Source organism: Bubalus bubalis, chromosome 4 (genome assembly GCF_019923935.1).
Source record: "Bubalus bubalis isolate 160015118507 breed Murrah chromosome 4, NDDB_SH_1, whole genome shotgun sequence".
Lineage (NCBI taxonomy): Eukaryota > Metazoa > Chordata > Mammalia > Artiodactyla > Bovidae > Bubalus > Bubalus bubalis.
The window spans coordinates 112,484,474-112,501,661 of record NC_059160.1 but is presented as its reverse complement, the minus strand read 5'-3'; the positions used below and the strand labels follow the sequence as shown (position 1 = coordinate 112,501,661).

Below are 17,188 nucleotides of genomic sequence, written 5' to 3'. Positions count from 1 at the left end.
TAATCAGCCTTTTAAAAATGTTTGTTCTTAACCATGTCCAGATTCCTCCAAAGGACCTCAACCATCTTCAGGGGTAAATGGTAACATGCAGCCTCCTGGAACTGCGGGGCAGCCCCCTGCCTCAGCCATCCCTTCCCCGAGCACCAGCAAGCCATGGCGCAGCAAGTCCATGAATGCCAAGCACAGCGCCACCTCCACCATGCTCACCGTGAAGCAGGGAAGCCCAACCACCTCTCCCACACCGTCTGCAGACAGACTGAAGGCCCCTGCCTCAGAAGGGGTCAAAACAGCTCCCTCAGGACAGAAATCCATGCTTGAGAAATTCAAGCTGGTCAATGCCCGGACTGCTTTACGCCCCCCGCAGTCGGCCAGTTCAGGACCCAGTGATGGCGTGAAGGAAGACGATGCCTTTTCTGAATCTGGTGAAATGGAAGGTTTGAACAGTGGTCTCAATAGCGGTGGCTCGACAAACAGCAGCCCCAAAGTGTCACCAAAATTAGCCCCTCCAAAAGCTGGAAGCAAAAATCTCAGCAATAAAAAGTCTTTGCTACAGCCAAAGGAAAAAGAGGAAAAGAACAGGGACAAAAGTAAAGTTTGTACTGAAAAGCTGGTCAAGGACGAAAAAGATCAGATGATGGAGACAGCTCCAAAAAAGACCTCTAAAATTGCAAGCTTAATCCCAAAGGGTAGCAAGACGACAGCAGCCAAGAAGGAAAGCTTAATCCCCTCGTCCAGTGGAATCCCAAAGCCGGGCTCAAAGGTGCCAACAGCAAAGCAGACTGTTTCACCTGGCAACTCAGCAAGCAAAGAGTCTGAAAAATTCAGGACTACCAAGGGAAGCCCTTCCCAGTCCTTCCCTAAGCCCATAACCACTGAGAAAGCAAGCACATCCAGTTGCCCCGCTCCCTTGGAAGGAAGGGAAACCAGCCATGCTTCTCTGGTGGGTTCCTCTGTTGGTTTAGTGGTGCAAGGCAGTGGGCAGAGCATGGGAAACGGTGCTGTCCAACTCCCTCAGCAGCAGCAACACAGCCACCCAAATACCGCCACTGTGGCTCCATTCATCTATAGGTAAGGTGGCCTCTCTTCTCCACAGCTTTAAACAGTGACAGGTCTGTGTACTCAGAGTGTCCTGAGGAAGGTTGCAGAGTCCTATTTCACATAGTCGTTGTGGAACAATGGTTCATTCTGAAGTTAGAGGCCCAGAGTGAAAAATTTTATGAGAAAAGCTCCTGTATCCAGTCTGCTAGTCCTCTTGTACTTCCCCTCTCCCCTTTTTCTTCCCCTCTCTACTCAAGAACTGGAGGCCTTTGAAAGTGAACCTACTCGTTGTCCAAGGCAAAATAGAACCCAGGTGCCATGACTTTTTTCTTGGGCCTCTTACTATTCGTCATTCAAAATAATTTTATTAGTCATTTAAAATAATTATTGTTTTTACAGAGTTTAAAGATATTTCACCCATGGGAGAAAGTAGACCCTAATGGTTAAGGGTGCAGGTTCTAGAATCAGGCATATGTAGACTTGATACCCAGGTCTGCCACTGATCAGCTATATGCCTTTGGACAATGAATTTAACATCCTTAATCTCATTATTTTCAAGTGTCAAAGAGGAATAGTATCTGATTTGCTGAGTTGGGAAGAATAACATGCATAATGCATATAAGATGCTTATTATATATTCCGGCACCTTGTACATGTTTGTTATATGTTGTTTATAAGGCATTGTTTTCCCAGCATAAAATGTGTATTAACTTTCCACAGCTAGGCCTGTGTTTCTAGGTAAAAATAATGATCAATGTAATTATTATATTTATACTTTATTAACTTTTTGTTTTATTTATATTTTAGTTTTCATGTATTAAAATATATAGCACATGCTATATTTTCAAATATATATCCTACTACACAGCTCTAAAAAGAATACGTTTTGCCTATTGTTTTGTGGTTAAGTTTTAATCAGTTAGAAATGTCAGTGCTGCTGTGTCACTATATTCATTCCCTGTCTTTTCTGTGAAGAGGTTACTGGAAAGGAATAATGCCTGTGATTTTGGCAGTTGTATAGTTTATCTATACAACTGGAAAAATAGGAAAAATAGGATGTAGCATTTACTACAAATAGGAAATGATCAAGATTATATTGTTTCAAATTTTATTAAATTTATTGCATATATGAGTTTTTAAGTAAAGAAAATCATTATAATGCTTTGTTTTCCCTCCCTGGAAAACCTAAGTGCTTTAAGTGATCCCCATCCCCACCCCCCACCAGGGCTTTATGTACTCATCCAAACAAATGTTTAGTTACCGATTTTCAGATCTTAGCTTACCTTATTTAAGTCTGCTCTTCTGACTTATAGCAATGATCCATTTTAAAACTGTTGTATTCAAATGGCACGGTGTCATGGAGCCCAAGCTCACTCTGCTCGCTGCAAGGCAGGGCAGTAAATCCAGAGACGGGTCGCTGGGTCAAGGAATAATGACTTTAATCAGAAAGGTAGCAGACCAAGAAGATGGCAGGCTAGTGCCTCAAAAACCATCTTCCCTCAGTCGGAAGTCAGACTCTTTTTATACGGGGCCGGGGGGTGGGTGGGGCACTGCAGCGCCAGCCAATGTGTGAGCGGATCAGTAACAGTTGCTCCCTGACAGTTGCTCTAACGGCCACTCGCCTGGGGGAGGGACACACTGGGCTGCAGACCAGTGGCTGAGCCGGAGCGCTCCAGATCATGCCTGCCTCACCCCCATTACAGCGGGAGTCGGCAGATCCTTTTAACTCCAGAGACCCTACCTGACCAAAAACAATTTAAGATGTTAGAATCATACTCCACATTTCAACGATATAAGAAGAAATTATAAAGTTTGAAATATGCTACACTCGGCACACTTGGGGCTCTCAAGTATATTCCGTAAAAAAACGTCCCTCATTTCAAATCACCACAGATGAATTTCAACAAGAAAGTATAAATCTACGCAGAAAGGACATACCCACCAATTTAGCAAGCTTCTTTCTGTAAGTAGCAGCAGATGTTTTGGGTTGTTTGCAATAACATATCCAGTGGGTACAGATTTAGTGATTTCCATTTGAAAGTATAGCCTTTGCTAATTTAAAAGAGGAAGCAGCACAGTTTAGAGGTTAAAGTGTGAATCAGCTGTGTGACTTTGCCAAATTTTCCAGCCTCTTTCAGTTTCTGTTTGCACTCTTTAATATGAAGACTATAAACGTGAGGTAGTATAGCCAAGTAGCTCGGCTTTCAGGCTGTCAAGTCTGTGTGTTCTACCATGGTTCAGAAATAGCACCTTGTATTGTTGAGACAGTGGCCCCAAGAGCCAGGGTCCCTGGGTTGAAATCTTGATGACATCATTTATTGATCATGTGACTTTGTGTAATCCATTTAAAGATGCTGGACCTCAGTTTTTATAATCTGTAAAATGGAGGTAGCAATAATAGAAGCTTCCTCATAAGGTAATTTGAAGGTTAAATGAGTTGATACTTACACAGGGCTAAGAACAGTACCTAAAAGTGAAAGTGAAGTCACTCAGTCCTGTCCGACTCTTTGTAACCCCATGGACTGTAGCCTATCAGGCTCCTCCATCCATGGGATTTTTCCAGGCAAGAGTGCTGGAGTGGATTGCCATTTTCAGGGGTTCTTCCCGACCCAGGAATCGAACCGGGTCTCCCGCATTGCAGGCAGACGCTTTACCGTCTGAGCCACCAGGGAAGCCCCAGAATAGTACCTACCACGTTGTAAATGACCTTCCACAGACTTCAGTTTCTAACCTGTAGAAACTGTAAAGTGTGATCGAATATCTACCTCATTTGGTTGTTTTAAAGATTAAATTAGGACAGTCTTGTGTAAAGACTTAAGCACAGAGCCAGATTCAGAATAAATTGCTTATAAATGTCATTAATTCTGTGTTTTATTGTCAATAATTTAAAGTAATTGAAAACAAATAAAACCATTGAATCAGAAATGTCATATCATAGTCTACATATGAAGCAAAGGTTGCTTGAAGTGTTTTATAAATTCAGAATAGTTTAGTAATGATAATATAAATCATCTTAGAGTAGACAGTATTCAAGCTTTGTAATGGTCAGTGAAAGTTGTAGAGTCACATCATAGGGCTGTTGTGACCCCAATGTCTTTTCAACTCTACTCCAACACCATTTACAAATTTTTCTTGGAAGATCCTTGACAGACTTTCCTAGTGTTGCTAATCATTTCATAATAGTAATAATGTACTATTTTATAATGATGTTTGTTGAGTGCTTACTTAATGCAAGTCTCTATTACGAAATTTATATTCTTTTTTTTTTTTCATTTAAACTGTGTCATAAACCCAGGACAAAGGGATATAACAGCATTTTACAGGGATGAAGAAGCAGCAATTTCAAGGCAGAATAATGATAATCCCTTAAAGTCACAGGGCTAGCAGGAGTTTGCCTTTGAACCCATATACGCCTGAATCTCTAGTGTGCTCTCCTTTGCTTCACAGTTCTTTCTGTACATGTAGAAATAGGAGATATTGTTACTAAGGAAATTCTGGCTGGGAAAATGTCAATAGCAGATTTGCAGATATCTTCATCAAAATTCATTTATAATGGGAAATACTTTACTGCTTTTAAGTAGAATAAATTTAAAACACATATTTATGTGTGTGTATATATATATATAACATGCATGTTTGATATTTAAAGAAAATTAAATAACCTTTATATAATGAGAAGATTGATGGGTCATGTATATGTTTCCTTGTTCTCAGTCTACTTCTAGGTCATGCTGGTTATTAATTATTCCTTTGGGGACTTTAATATTTGCTTCATAATATTCTTTACTGCAAATTGAATGTTCAATGTCCTATAAATATAATGTTGAGTTTTAGAAGTTAATGAATTTTATATTAGACCTACTCCTGTATAGTACAAGGATATTCTATATTAAGTTCCTGTAGCTCATTTATCACTACAGTGTGATAAAAGTAGTTCTGAATTTGGCATACCTTATCCATTTAATGTGTGGATAGCACTAAAATCAAGATGAAAACTTGAAAAAGATTTTAATTCACTGTAAGAAGTTTCCAGTATTTAGACCTGTATGAATGGATTAAGCTGTCTTTTTAAGTGTTAAGGTGACTACTGAAGATTCTTAAGTGATACAGTGACCAGTTTCCATAGTTTAAGTAAAAGAAAATCACCAAAGTTTTTTTTTTTCCTTTTATGTACTCATTACTCATTCTGAAAATACTGTGTTATAAGAGTTACAAAGAGCAAAAAAGTCTCTGCTCTGTGGGGGTTCAGTATATGGGTGATAATGATAAGAATTTAATCAAGAACTTAAAAAAACTAATTGTTCTCATGGAAATGTATACAACAAATAATGTAGAAGAGTTTTCCTGACTCTTGTGTGAGGGTGGAGTCAATGTATGCATTAAAGAAAAGGTGAAAAAACAGATAAGACTTAAAAGATGAGTTAGAATTTGTCAGGTGGGAGGAAGAATGTTATGGCATCATCCAAACTTGACATTTTTACAATCAAAGCATGATGGAAAAAATAACAGGCAAATTGCTAAGTAATATGCAAATGCTAGTAACCAAAACTGCTAGAAACTAGAGGTTAGAATCCATGATTACTTCATTGGGAAACTAGGAAGAAAATTTAGAATGAATCCATACTTCATTTTTCTCTTTCAATCATTCCCTCCCAATACGTCTAATTTTCAGCTAGTTCTATTGTCTCGTTCTCTAAAACATCCCTTAGTTGTACATTTCTATTTCCACTCTCCTTCCCTTGGCCCAAGACATGGTACCACCAATTTTCACCTAGTTTCCAGTGAGTCTTCCAGCATCTCCTGTTGGCTCTTTCCAGTAACATCGTTCACACAACAGGGACTCTAATCCTCTAAAAGAATAAATTTTATGTCATTTAAACTCATAAAACCGTCTGTTGGCTTTCCATTACATGTAGTAAAACCCAAGGTTCTTACCAAACCCTACAAGTTCCTGCACAATCTGGCCTCTATCTCACCTCTATCTAGCCCTTAAACCACACTCCCTGCATCCCTGCGTTCCTTCTGTTCTCAGCAAACTCACTTGTCCTACTTTGGGGACTTTGTCATAGACATTCTCTCTGCATGTAAGGACTTTCTCCTGGATTAGAGCAGGCTCCTTTTCATCAGAGCTCTACTTACATGATGCTTATTAACACAGTCTATCTTCAGCTATCTAATCCGAAGGAACACTCACAATGCCTCTTGCCAGAATTGTATGCTATATTGTCCTCTTGTGTTTTGTACATAGTTTATCACCATCCACTGTTTTTGTTTGTTTACTTATTAACAAGTATGAATTCAGCCACCTCCAACTATAACATAAACTCATTGAAAAATGAGTCTTGTCTATTTTTATTTGATAGCATAATTGCCCAGGACAAGCCTCCCACAATAGGAACCAAATAAAAATTGAGTGAAACACCATCATCATGGCTTAGACTCACCCACTATAGAAGAATAGAAACACTGCCAATAATGTACAATGGAATAAGAAAAAGTCAGAAGTCTTTTATTCCTATAAATGGTAAAGTTTAGTTGAAATATAAACAACTTTAAAATGTTTACAAAATGAAACCGTATCTACTCTTCAGGACATTCATTCATGTATCTCCCCTACTTCTGACTCCCTGCTAAATAGCTTACTTTATAAGGCATCAGGGTCAGAGTGAAACGTCACACATCCCATATGTTATTTTCTTTCTGTGGTCCACAGTGTAGTAGAAGAGAGACTGACTCAAACATAACCACAAAATGAAGCAGGAAATGTTTAAAAAAAAAAAAACAAAAACAGTAGTGAACCAGATTTGGCAACTGAGATTTTGAAAAATGGAAAATTACCACTAGTTGTTGGAATCAGAAAGTAGCACTTAAGCCGGATTCTGAAAGAGAAGTGAGAGTTGAACATTTAGAGATGAGAGGGACAGAAAAGGAAATGTAGGACTAAAGAAGCCAAATATACAGGATCAACACAAGATATGTAGGTTGTTGGCAAGATCAATTTTCCTAGAATACGAAGACTGATTGCAGCCTGATTGTAGTAGAAACTCTTGAATGTCAAAAACTTTAGACTTTGTGTGAGTGTGTAGTCTAGCACTTGAGAGCATGGGTGTGCGGCACAATCTGAAAATGTACTTTGTCTTGTGTAAGTAAATTGTTAGTGGGAGAGGTCAGGGAGGATATACCAGGTTCAGTGGCTAGATGAAGGAGACATTTACTGACTTTCAGGGTCAGCTTCGTTAAACTTGTATTAGAAAGAAAGTTAAGTCACTCAGTCGTGTCCAACTCTTTGTGACCCCATGGACTGTAGCCCACCAGGCTCCTCCATCCATGGGATTCTCCAGGCAAGAATACTGGAGTGGGTTGCCATTGTATTAGAGGTACTGATTATAGGAGGAAAAGAAAGATAAAGAGTAAGAACATACTTAAGAAGAAAAGCTTACTTTTCCATGTTCCTCTTCTTTCTTGGTATCTACCCTCTATGTTACAGTCTTCAAACTTGTTTCCCTTGCCTGGAGTTCAAAACTTGTTACTGCAGTTCCTTGGGACCTTCAGAATTGCCTCCTCTCTCTCCATGTGTCATGTTTTCTTCATTTCTTTTACTTTCATTACTTCACAGCTATACGTTTTGTGCCTGTAAAGATACATGAATAGTGAAGTTAGTCAAGGAGGCATGAAAGACCTGTACATTTTCTCTAAACCACAATATTTATAATAGCACCCAATAAATTTCAAAATAGCTATTAACCAGATTCATAACTTATGAGTTTGAGGAGGTCTATGTGCTCTTTGTTATTTTCTGACCATTTGTGGTAAATGTCAAGAAAAGAGTATTTTGGACATAGAGCAAACATCTGAAGACAAAGAGAGAGAATCGGGGGGGAACATTTCACAAAGGAAAAGAAAAATGAACTCAACCTTTAGATAAGGCAAAACATTGTTAAACTGAGAGAAAAATCAATGTGCTTCTTAAACCCGTTGATTAACTATTAAATATAAGCAGAAACCTTCTATACATACTTGGTTTATAAAATCAGGTTAAGAAGGTCTGAATTTAGAGGTTTCCTTTTGTTTGATATAATGTGTCTTGAACAACAACATTAGGGGTTTTGGGGAAAGATTTAGGTTGTAACAAGATTTTGGAGATCTCAGATTTGCCTAGAAAGTGACACAGAAAATTGGCACCTGAATATACGATGTTCTGAAAGGCAAAGAATGCAAAACCTTCGTTTTGAAAATGCTTACTCATATGGTTTTAAGTTTAACTTGTTTGTTGAACCAGCATATTGAGTAGGAGGTTGTGAGTTTACAAAGATTGAAATGTGAAGCATTTAACCATCTTGCAGATAAAACTTTTGTAAGCCCTGCAGCTATTATTACAGATTATGCGGCACTTGTGGTTTTATGTGAACTGGGCATAATTGGTCATCAGCACAAACTAAAGCTTATTGAAAGCTTGCCTTGCAAACTTGGCTCTGCTAGATTTGATATATATATCTGCATAGGGTAGAGGGTAGCAGTTTAACCTCCCTCACACAGCAGTATTTTAAGCAGGAAAACACAGCCGATGCTAGAAGAGGGTCTGTTGTGTGGAAGATGGCTATGAGTTGGCATTTCTTCAGAGAGAAGCTTGGTAAACTGCCCTTTCTATATTTAGCTTACAAGCTTCAGTGCCAGATTGCCCAACCAAACCACTACTGTTTCTTTTTCCTATATTTCATCTTTTCTTGGAAAAGGTCTTTTTTTTTTTTTTTTTTTTTTTTTTTTTACTTCACAGCATGTAAGGTCTTATTTCCCCCACCAGGGATTGAACTGGAGCCCCTTTCATTTGGAGCACAAAGTCTCAACCCTTGGACTACCAGGGAAGTCCTTGAAGGCAAGCATTTTATAGACTATTTCTTAGTGTGGGGTTGTTTAATAGTTTCTCATGATTAGACCCACAAATATACTTTTTGTCTAGAATGTCACAGAAATGATGCTGGATTTTTTTTTTTTCTGTTTCCTTCCTTTCAGGTATCAATTATACTAATATTTCCCATTTTCAGTTCAGTTCAGTCACTCAGTCGTGTCTGACTCTTTTTAGTGATGTTGAATTTGATCACTTGTTTGAGATATTGCTTGCTAGTTTTCTACTCTATAGTTATTTTGCCCCATTTCTATTTCACAGATATTTTTATGGGAAGATATTTGGAGACTCTATAAAAATTCTTTTCCTTGATCCACTTTCACCCATAGGATTTTAGCACACATTGAGATTTCTTGCCTAAATTAATCATTTACTCCGGTTGATGTCATGTGATTTCTAATTCCATCTGTATGTATGTCTTGCCATTCAACTTTTAGAAAATGATGTCCCTTCTTATTTTTCTCCTCTTTCCCCTCTTCTTTTTCCTTCTCCTATACTCTATCCCTCTCCCTCGCTTTAAATTTTATGGACTGATGGACTCCTCTTGTCTTCAATGAATTATAATCTGTCGATAATGACTCTTTATTGTGATGTTTAAATTTTCTCAAATCAGGCTACTGGGATGCACTTCACACTGACTTCCGCTCACTCCATTTTTCTTTCATAACTGTGTTTCATTTTGGCTCAAGCTGATACAGACTCATCATGTACTCTCACTGCCTTAACTTGAGCTTTTACCTGTGGTGCCTTGAGTTCTTTTGTGAAGGATAATATTTAGGAGCCTGATCTCACTGCCCCTAGGTTTCCTAAATGGTGAAATAAATAGGTGTATACATAACACACATACGCATTTATCTCAATATCAGTGAGGAATCTGTTAGAGAATTCACTATGCCTCCAACTCCAAATCAACATGCACAGTTTTGTCTTGCTTTCTCCTTCCCATGCTTGCACCTTCTTTTGTCACCTGAGAAACCTGGCTCTCGCTGTCCTCAGTATACTTTCTCATTTGCTCAGCACCCTCCCACAACATACAGATCTAACAAATGTCCCATCCACCCTGGCCTGCTCTTCATCCTGACAGATTGCTGGCCTTCGCCCGGCCGTCACCCGACTGCCACCCACCAATAAGGAAATAACTGCTTTTAGAAAGATCCTTGATTTTTCTTTCTTTTATATTGAATTTATAAAGCAGGAACTATAGGACCATTTATTAATGTTGCTGATTCAAACCAATTTTGCTTGTGTCCACATTTGTAACTGGTATATCCATATAAAGATGAGTTCATATGGATAGATTTTTTTTTATATAAACCAATGTGCAACACCTCTATTTGTGAAATTGAAAATCTGAACACTGATAATATCTAGATGTATTGCTGAATTCCTTTAGATGGCATGCATAATAGCTCCCTTTTCTTAAAAGTAAAAATTTAAATTAGTAAAGAGTAAAATTAAGGTTAGACCATTAAGTACTGTTACATTATTAACTCTTAGCTAATAACTTAGTGGCTAAGCTATCTGTTATCTGGGGAGACATCACATACATTAACATGCTCAGTGTCCAGAGACACTTGGATGGAGTTAAATTGTAGGGTAGTGGTTCATAGAACAATATTTATAAGATGCCAGGTTTAAATACAGTTTAAGTATCTACCAGCGTGTTATACAGGGCAAACTGTTACACCTCTAAAACCCTTAATTTATCCACAGCACCTACATTACCAGTGTCTTAGTCTGTTCTGGCTACTCTAACAAGAATACTGTCGACTGGGTGGCTGAAACAACTAACATTTATTTCTCATAGTTCTGGAGGCTGAGAAGTCTAAGGTCAGAGTGCCAGCAGATTCGGAATCTGGTGAGAGCCTGGTTCCTGGTTTTTGATGACCGTCTTCTCATTCTGTCCTCACGTGGTAGAAGGGGTGAGGGACCTCTCCAAGATCTCTTTTATAATGACACTGATCCCATACAGAAGGGCTCCATCCTCATGATCCTATCACCTCCCAAAGGCTCTACCTCCTAGTATCATCACATTGGTTTCAACACATGGATTTTGGAAGCAACCAGACACTGAGAAAATAGTGACAGTATTGTTGTGGAGTTTGATATGCCCTAGATAAAACACTAGGCATAGCACTTGGCACATAGTGAGTGCACTTAAACGGGAAATGAATCTTATGTTAATCATTGCTGAAATCTACTTTTACCTACTAAGACTTAGTAACAGATGCTAGCACTAACATATTAATATTAGAACTCTAAATAAATTAAATGGTATTTTTGCCATGCCCTATCTTACAGTTTGAATAAGTACTTTTAACATGTTGACCATGTTGTAAATGCACAGTCAGATGGTCTGCACAAGATAATGTCTTCTGAATAGTTTGAAGGAACCTCATGATACTCATTTTTTTCCCCTTTTCCCAGTCAATATGAGGAGAGTTCAATATCAATTTACATGGAAGCAGTGAATGATGTCACTGTGACTGTACCTTTTGATTAGAGAACACTATTGATTCTTAAGTCTTCGTGAGTTATTTTATGAATCATCCCTGGAGCCTTTTATTTTACTGGAATGAAGCATGCACAAAAATAGAGGACATGCTGAGAGAATTCAGAGTTTAAACTGAACTTCTTTGATCATTTGTATAAAAGTTACATCTTTACCAGTTAGCACTGATTGTCCCTCTAGAGACTAGAGTAAAAATCTGACTCCACTTTAACAAATAATGAGGTGCAAATCGTGGAGAAATGGATGGCTTGTAATATATGTAGAGCAGGAGGTCTGGAACCATATACATGTCATACAAACCAAAAATGATTTCTTGGGGTCTTTGTATAATTATTTGAAGTTTAACTTATCTATGTTCCTTCCCTTAATCAATCTGTTACTCTATCATTGTTATAGTAGGTAGCTCAGATAGGGAATACAGTGACACATACACCAAAGAATGTGAAAATATGGTACAAATAAAAGTATCTCTTGTGACCTAAATTAAAAACAACAAATGGGAAAAAAAAAGTTAAAGAGCAAATCAGCCAGAAATATTCACTGTCACATTAAAAAATAAAATAAAGGTTTCTAAGACTGAAGTTTGAATATTTTTATCTAAGGGTGGGGACTTAGCCAATGGAATTAATACCAGGTTTCATATACTGAGGAAGATAGCCATACACTGAGAAGTACTTTTTAAGTTGTGTTTATTTGCAGCAAGGAAAAACTCTACTCCCAAAATACATTCTACATATTCTTTTGCTCTGTAGAGAGTTTCCTAGCGGGAGATGCTCTGCATCTTTATAACTAACATGGCTACAAGTATTCTGATTCCTGAGAAAGCTCAGGTTTTGTCCTAGGAAAACCCAGTTGGCATTGGGCATTAGACAGCCACCTTAGAGAACTGCTCTCCGTGACTCAGCATCTCTGACCTGTGTGACTGTACACTACCCTGGCTCCCAGCCAGTTCTCCTAACTGCCCATTCCTCCCAGAGACTCCTTGGCAGGCAGCCAGTATGCTCTCCTGGGGTCTCCTATTTCACTTATATACTATCAATTTAAAATTCTTCTGCAAGTAATAACAATCCTTAGAAAATGTCAGAGGAATATTTCCCCCCACATTCATAGACACCAGGCTAAAGAATAGGCCAAGGAGGTGCAATGGCTCACAAGTAAAGAGCCCAAGTGGAGGAATAGATGAAAATGAACTTTGGAAGCAAGTGGGCATGGGCAATAGACAGGGGAACGAGGAGACCCTGGGGGCCACCGAAGAAAGTAAGTAGCACAGAGAGCCAGATATACTCCCCACATTTTAACATTGGCCAGAGTCCCACAAGCCTCAAGAGAATGTTTTTCCAGATCTTTACTAATTATAGCTCTTGAGCACACAGTTATTTTGTGAAGAACATATTTGTCTTTACTTTTGCATATAAGCAAATTGAGGTTCAGAGGAACTAAGTAACTTAGCAAGGTCACATGAGTTAATAACTGCTCAGAGAGCCAAGTGTCCAACCAGACCCAAAGCATGCATCATTATCCCATGCTTCCTTCCATATATTTTACCCACCAAGAACACTATGTTTATAATCACTACTGATAAGGTTTACTCATTCATATATATGCTAGACGTGGGGCTAGGCATTGGGTATAACGGTGAGCTCAAATAAGAGAACGGACTCTACTTTGGAGATGAACATTTATCAAATAATTGCACAAATGTCACATTGTGAGAGTATGAAGTGCTGTCAAAATAGGAGAGAAATAAGTATTTGTAATTTGGAACTTCGCCTGAAAATTAGGAATGTCTGCTAGAAATCACTGGAGGTCAAGGCGCAGCTTTCTATGAATTCTTACATGGCTCTATATTTCTTTTATTATATCAATTCCTGTATACATACACACAGCATTTAATTTTCCATGATTTATTAAGATCCTAACGAATTTTTCAGACTTTCTAGACATGTCCGATAAAAAAAAAAATATATTTCTAACATAGGTGACTACACTTTATTTTCTCTTAAACAAAATCAGGATTTAAAATAAAAATGAGATATTAAGTGAAAATTTATTAAAGATATACTGAATTTTTCTTTCACATATAAATATTCTTTTTAGATTTTTTTTAAAGTAAGAAATATTTAGTGATTACTTTCCATGGTCCAAACCCTGTAGGAATGGGACCCCAAACCAATGAGGTAACTATGAAGAACAAAGTCCGGTGTACAGTGCTGTATTGTCTTGTCTCCTTCTTTCTCTTGTACTTCATGGTGAGGACTTTCTAAATATGTGGTATTCTTGACCAAATATTTGTAGATTTTGAAACTGCATAAGGAGAGAGATGGAGAAGGCAATGGCACCCCACTCCAGTACTCTCTCCTGGAAAATCCCATGGACAGCGGAGCCTGGTAGGTTGCAGTCCATGGGTCGCTAAGAGTCAGACACGACTGAGCGACTTCACTTTCCCTTTTCACTTTCATGCATTGGAGAAGGAAATGGCAACCCACTCCAGTGTTCTTGCCTGGAGAATCCCAAGGACAGAGGGGCCTGGTAGGAGGCCATCTATGGGGTCTCACAGAATCGGACACGACCGAAGCGACTTAGCAGCAGCAGCAGCAAGGAGAGAGAGAGCCTCTTAAAACATTGCATGAAGACTGGACTATCAAAACATGTGAGGTCCCTCTGTGGAGAGCTTTTTATTTAATTAGGCCCAATCTTTACATATTAATCACACACAAATACATATCCATGTACATGTATAGACAAATATAAAACAATATAAAAAGGGTATTTTCAGAATGAGAATTTCTTTTTGATTGACTTTTTATCTGAAATGAAAACATCATAGTGACATTTATAGCCCATAGCAAAGTCAGTATTTATTTTATATATACTTTGTATTTTAGGATATATTTTATAGAATTTGCAGGGAAAGAATATTTAGGTTATTTTCAATGCTTTTATTATTCTCAGAAGAACACAATTTAGCCAGACTTTATCTAAAACAGCAAAAAGAAAAAAAATAATCTTTTCAAACCTTTTGTCAAAAAAGAATACATTGGTAATTACAAGCCTTTCAACTTAGAAAAGTCTAAGAAATCTGATTTAACATCTCATTACAACTTGGGTTGTATGTGAAAAATAAGGAAATCTGATTTAATATCTCACTACAACCAGTGTGTCTCAGTTTTATGTGAAAAATAAAGAAATTTCTCAGACATAAAGAAATGCTCATTCACCTTAATAGAAAACTTTTAATACATTGATTTCTTCCTGTGTTAGAGAACTTTGATGAGTCACTGATGACAGCAATCTGCATTTCTGTCTTCCTGGTTAATTTCAGAGCTCATCCAGAAAATGAAGGGACTTCTTTACCATCTGCCGACTCCTGCACCAGCCCTACCAAGATGGATTTATCGTACAGTAAGACAGCTAAGCAGTGCCTAGAGGAGATATCTGGTAAGTGACCTGATTGACGCATAGGTCAAACTCAGAATTCTTGTAATCTCTCTACATAAGTCTTTTTTATTAAGTCATGTTTGTGCTATACTGTTTTCCCTTAGGCATATATGGACTGTGTACATTTCATGCTTCAGAGATGTTTAGGTATTTGACTGTTCTGCTTAGAATGATCTCTTTGTTATTCAGTAAAGAATTCTATAAAGAAGGGTAGTGCTCTCAGAGGCTGAGATTTTAAGTAATTGTTGCCCTCAGTCAAGTTGAATACTCTCAGAGACAATCTGGAGAAACTTCTGTTGTTAATAAGGCAGTCCTTGGATGTATTTGCAGATTTAAAAAATATTAATGATCAGGTGGTGCCGAGGTCCAGCCCCGGCTGATCCAGGGAGTTCGAAGCGGGGACGGCGTCGGCGAGGATCAGGATACAATAGCTTCAATTAGATATTAATTAGAGATGTAAAGAGTAATAGAATGTGGATAGCTCAGTAGGAAATTCAGTGGAGAAAAGAGGCTGAGTAGCTTGGTTTACATGGGAGACCAATAAAACTTCAAGACAAGAAGCTTGCACCACTTACGTAGGCTGCAGGCATCCTTCCGTTCTCCCGACGGAGAGGAGACACTGAGGCCTCCCCGGTCGGATCTTAGAAGCCCAGGCGAAATTAGTAAGCTTGGTGGGTTCCGCGCTCCAGATGGAGACTCAGCCAGAGTTTGAGAGAGAGAGCGACATGGGGAGACCAGTATTTCGAGAAACTGATCCCCATTCTTTATTTTCCATGGTCTACTTTTATACACTGTGATGTTATGCAAAAGTCACGTGGGGTCAGCAGTCCTGACTTTTATCAAAGTCAGGTGCTTTATACAAATGTATACAGAGGTCTTAGGGGTGTTACATCATCTTCTGGCCAGGGGGCCTGCTGACAATTTATGACCCTTTCCTTGTGACAGCGGTCAGTCAACCAGGACACTTATTTCTCCAGGGGTGATTATTCTTAAAAAAGACTCCACCTTCCGAAGGTACCAGATAAAGTTACATTCCTATAGGGTGAGGGTGTAGTGGGTTTTAATTAAGCAAAGAATTCAGTTAGCCTAAGGTCTAACATGATTAATATCAAAGGTTAATACTTATTTCTTCTATATATTCATTAATGTAAGGGCAGGGGATGTGGAGACTTAGCAACAAACATTGGCTCAACAATTGAAAAACCCTTCACCAATACAATTTCTAATCAGCCCACTATACTTATACTAATGGTTTTCTAACTTTTCTAAGGAACCTGTTTTTAGAAGGTTTAAAGCATCTCGTGCCTCTCACGGTTGGAAGGCTGTGAGCAATCACATGTGGCTGGACAATCCTGTCAGGCAGGCTAGAGAACCTTCAGAGGAGTTTGTAGGTTAAAACACTCTTGTCACGCCCAGGAGTTTTTAACTCCTTCTCCGAAAGAGGTGGTGGGGGACAGCCCCCCATAAAGTCAGAGGTGTAGGTGAGAGCACAAAGTAGTAAAGTAGGCAGGCTCTGGTTATGGGGGTAGATGCTCGAGAATTTCCAGGGGGACTCCTGAGGCTCGATCCCGCCTTTGCGTATGTCGAGCCTCCTTCCTCATGACTTTTGCTGCGGATGGAGGTCCTCCCGCCGGCTCCCTGCAAGCTGGGAATGTTAAATTTTCATGGTCAGTCCAACCCTACTTTATCTTCAATTCTGTATTATTTTGTGTATTTCTTCAGAGTGGCTCTAAATGTGTGTTCTATGAAAAATCTAATTATGGAAATTTTTTTCATTTTATATAAATAATGTAAAAAAAAAAGCCATATACAAATTCCAGACCCAATTTGTCAGATTCTCAGCATTAGTGCATTGTTTTTCCTAGGATCTGGATAAGCCTCAGCACATAGCGAAGTCTTTTGGTATAATTTTATTATATACAGCTCAATATTCACAAGGAGCCAAGTAGGCTCTTAACACAATACAATGCTCTGAAGGAGAAAAAGTCCCTGATTCTGGGAAAGATCGAGGGCAGAAGGAGAAGGCAGAAATCAGAGGATGAGATCACTGAATGGCATCACTGATGATGGCATCACTGATGTGATGAACTTGAACTTGGGCAAACTCCAGGAGATGGTGAGGGACAGGGAAGCTTGGCATGCTGCAGTCCATGGGGTCACAAAGAGTCGGACATGACTGGGCGACTGAACAACAACAAGGGGGAAGAGGGTTGAAGAACATTTTATCTGTTTCCACGTATAAGAATGCATAGACATAGAGGTATATTTGTTAGTTCAATAAATCTCTGGCTCAGCCC

General features: G+C 38.7%; 1 protein-coding gene across 10 annotated transcripts in view; it reads left to right on the top strand.

The window, feature by feature from the left end:
* The window catches only part of NAV3 (neuron navigator 3), a 908,237-nt gene that overhangs the window by 702,399 nt on the left and 188,650 nt on the right, over window positions 1-17,188 (top strand). For all 10 annotated transcript variants that reach the window (XM_044941915.2, XM_044941916.2, XM_044941918.2 and 7 more), the window contains 2 exons: window positions 42-1,068; window positions 14,776-14,891. In XM_044941915.2, coding sequence (XP_044797850.2) covers window positions 42-1,068; window positions 14,776-14,891 — 1,143 coding nt within the window. The remainder of the gene's footprint in view (window positions 1-41; window positions 1,069-14,775; window positions 14,892-17,188) is intronic.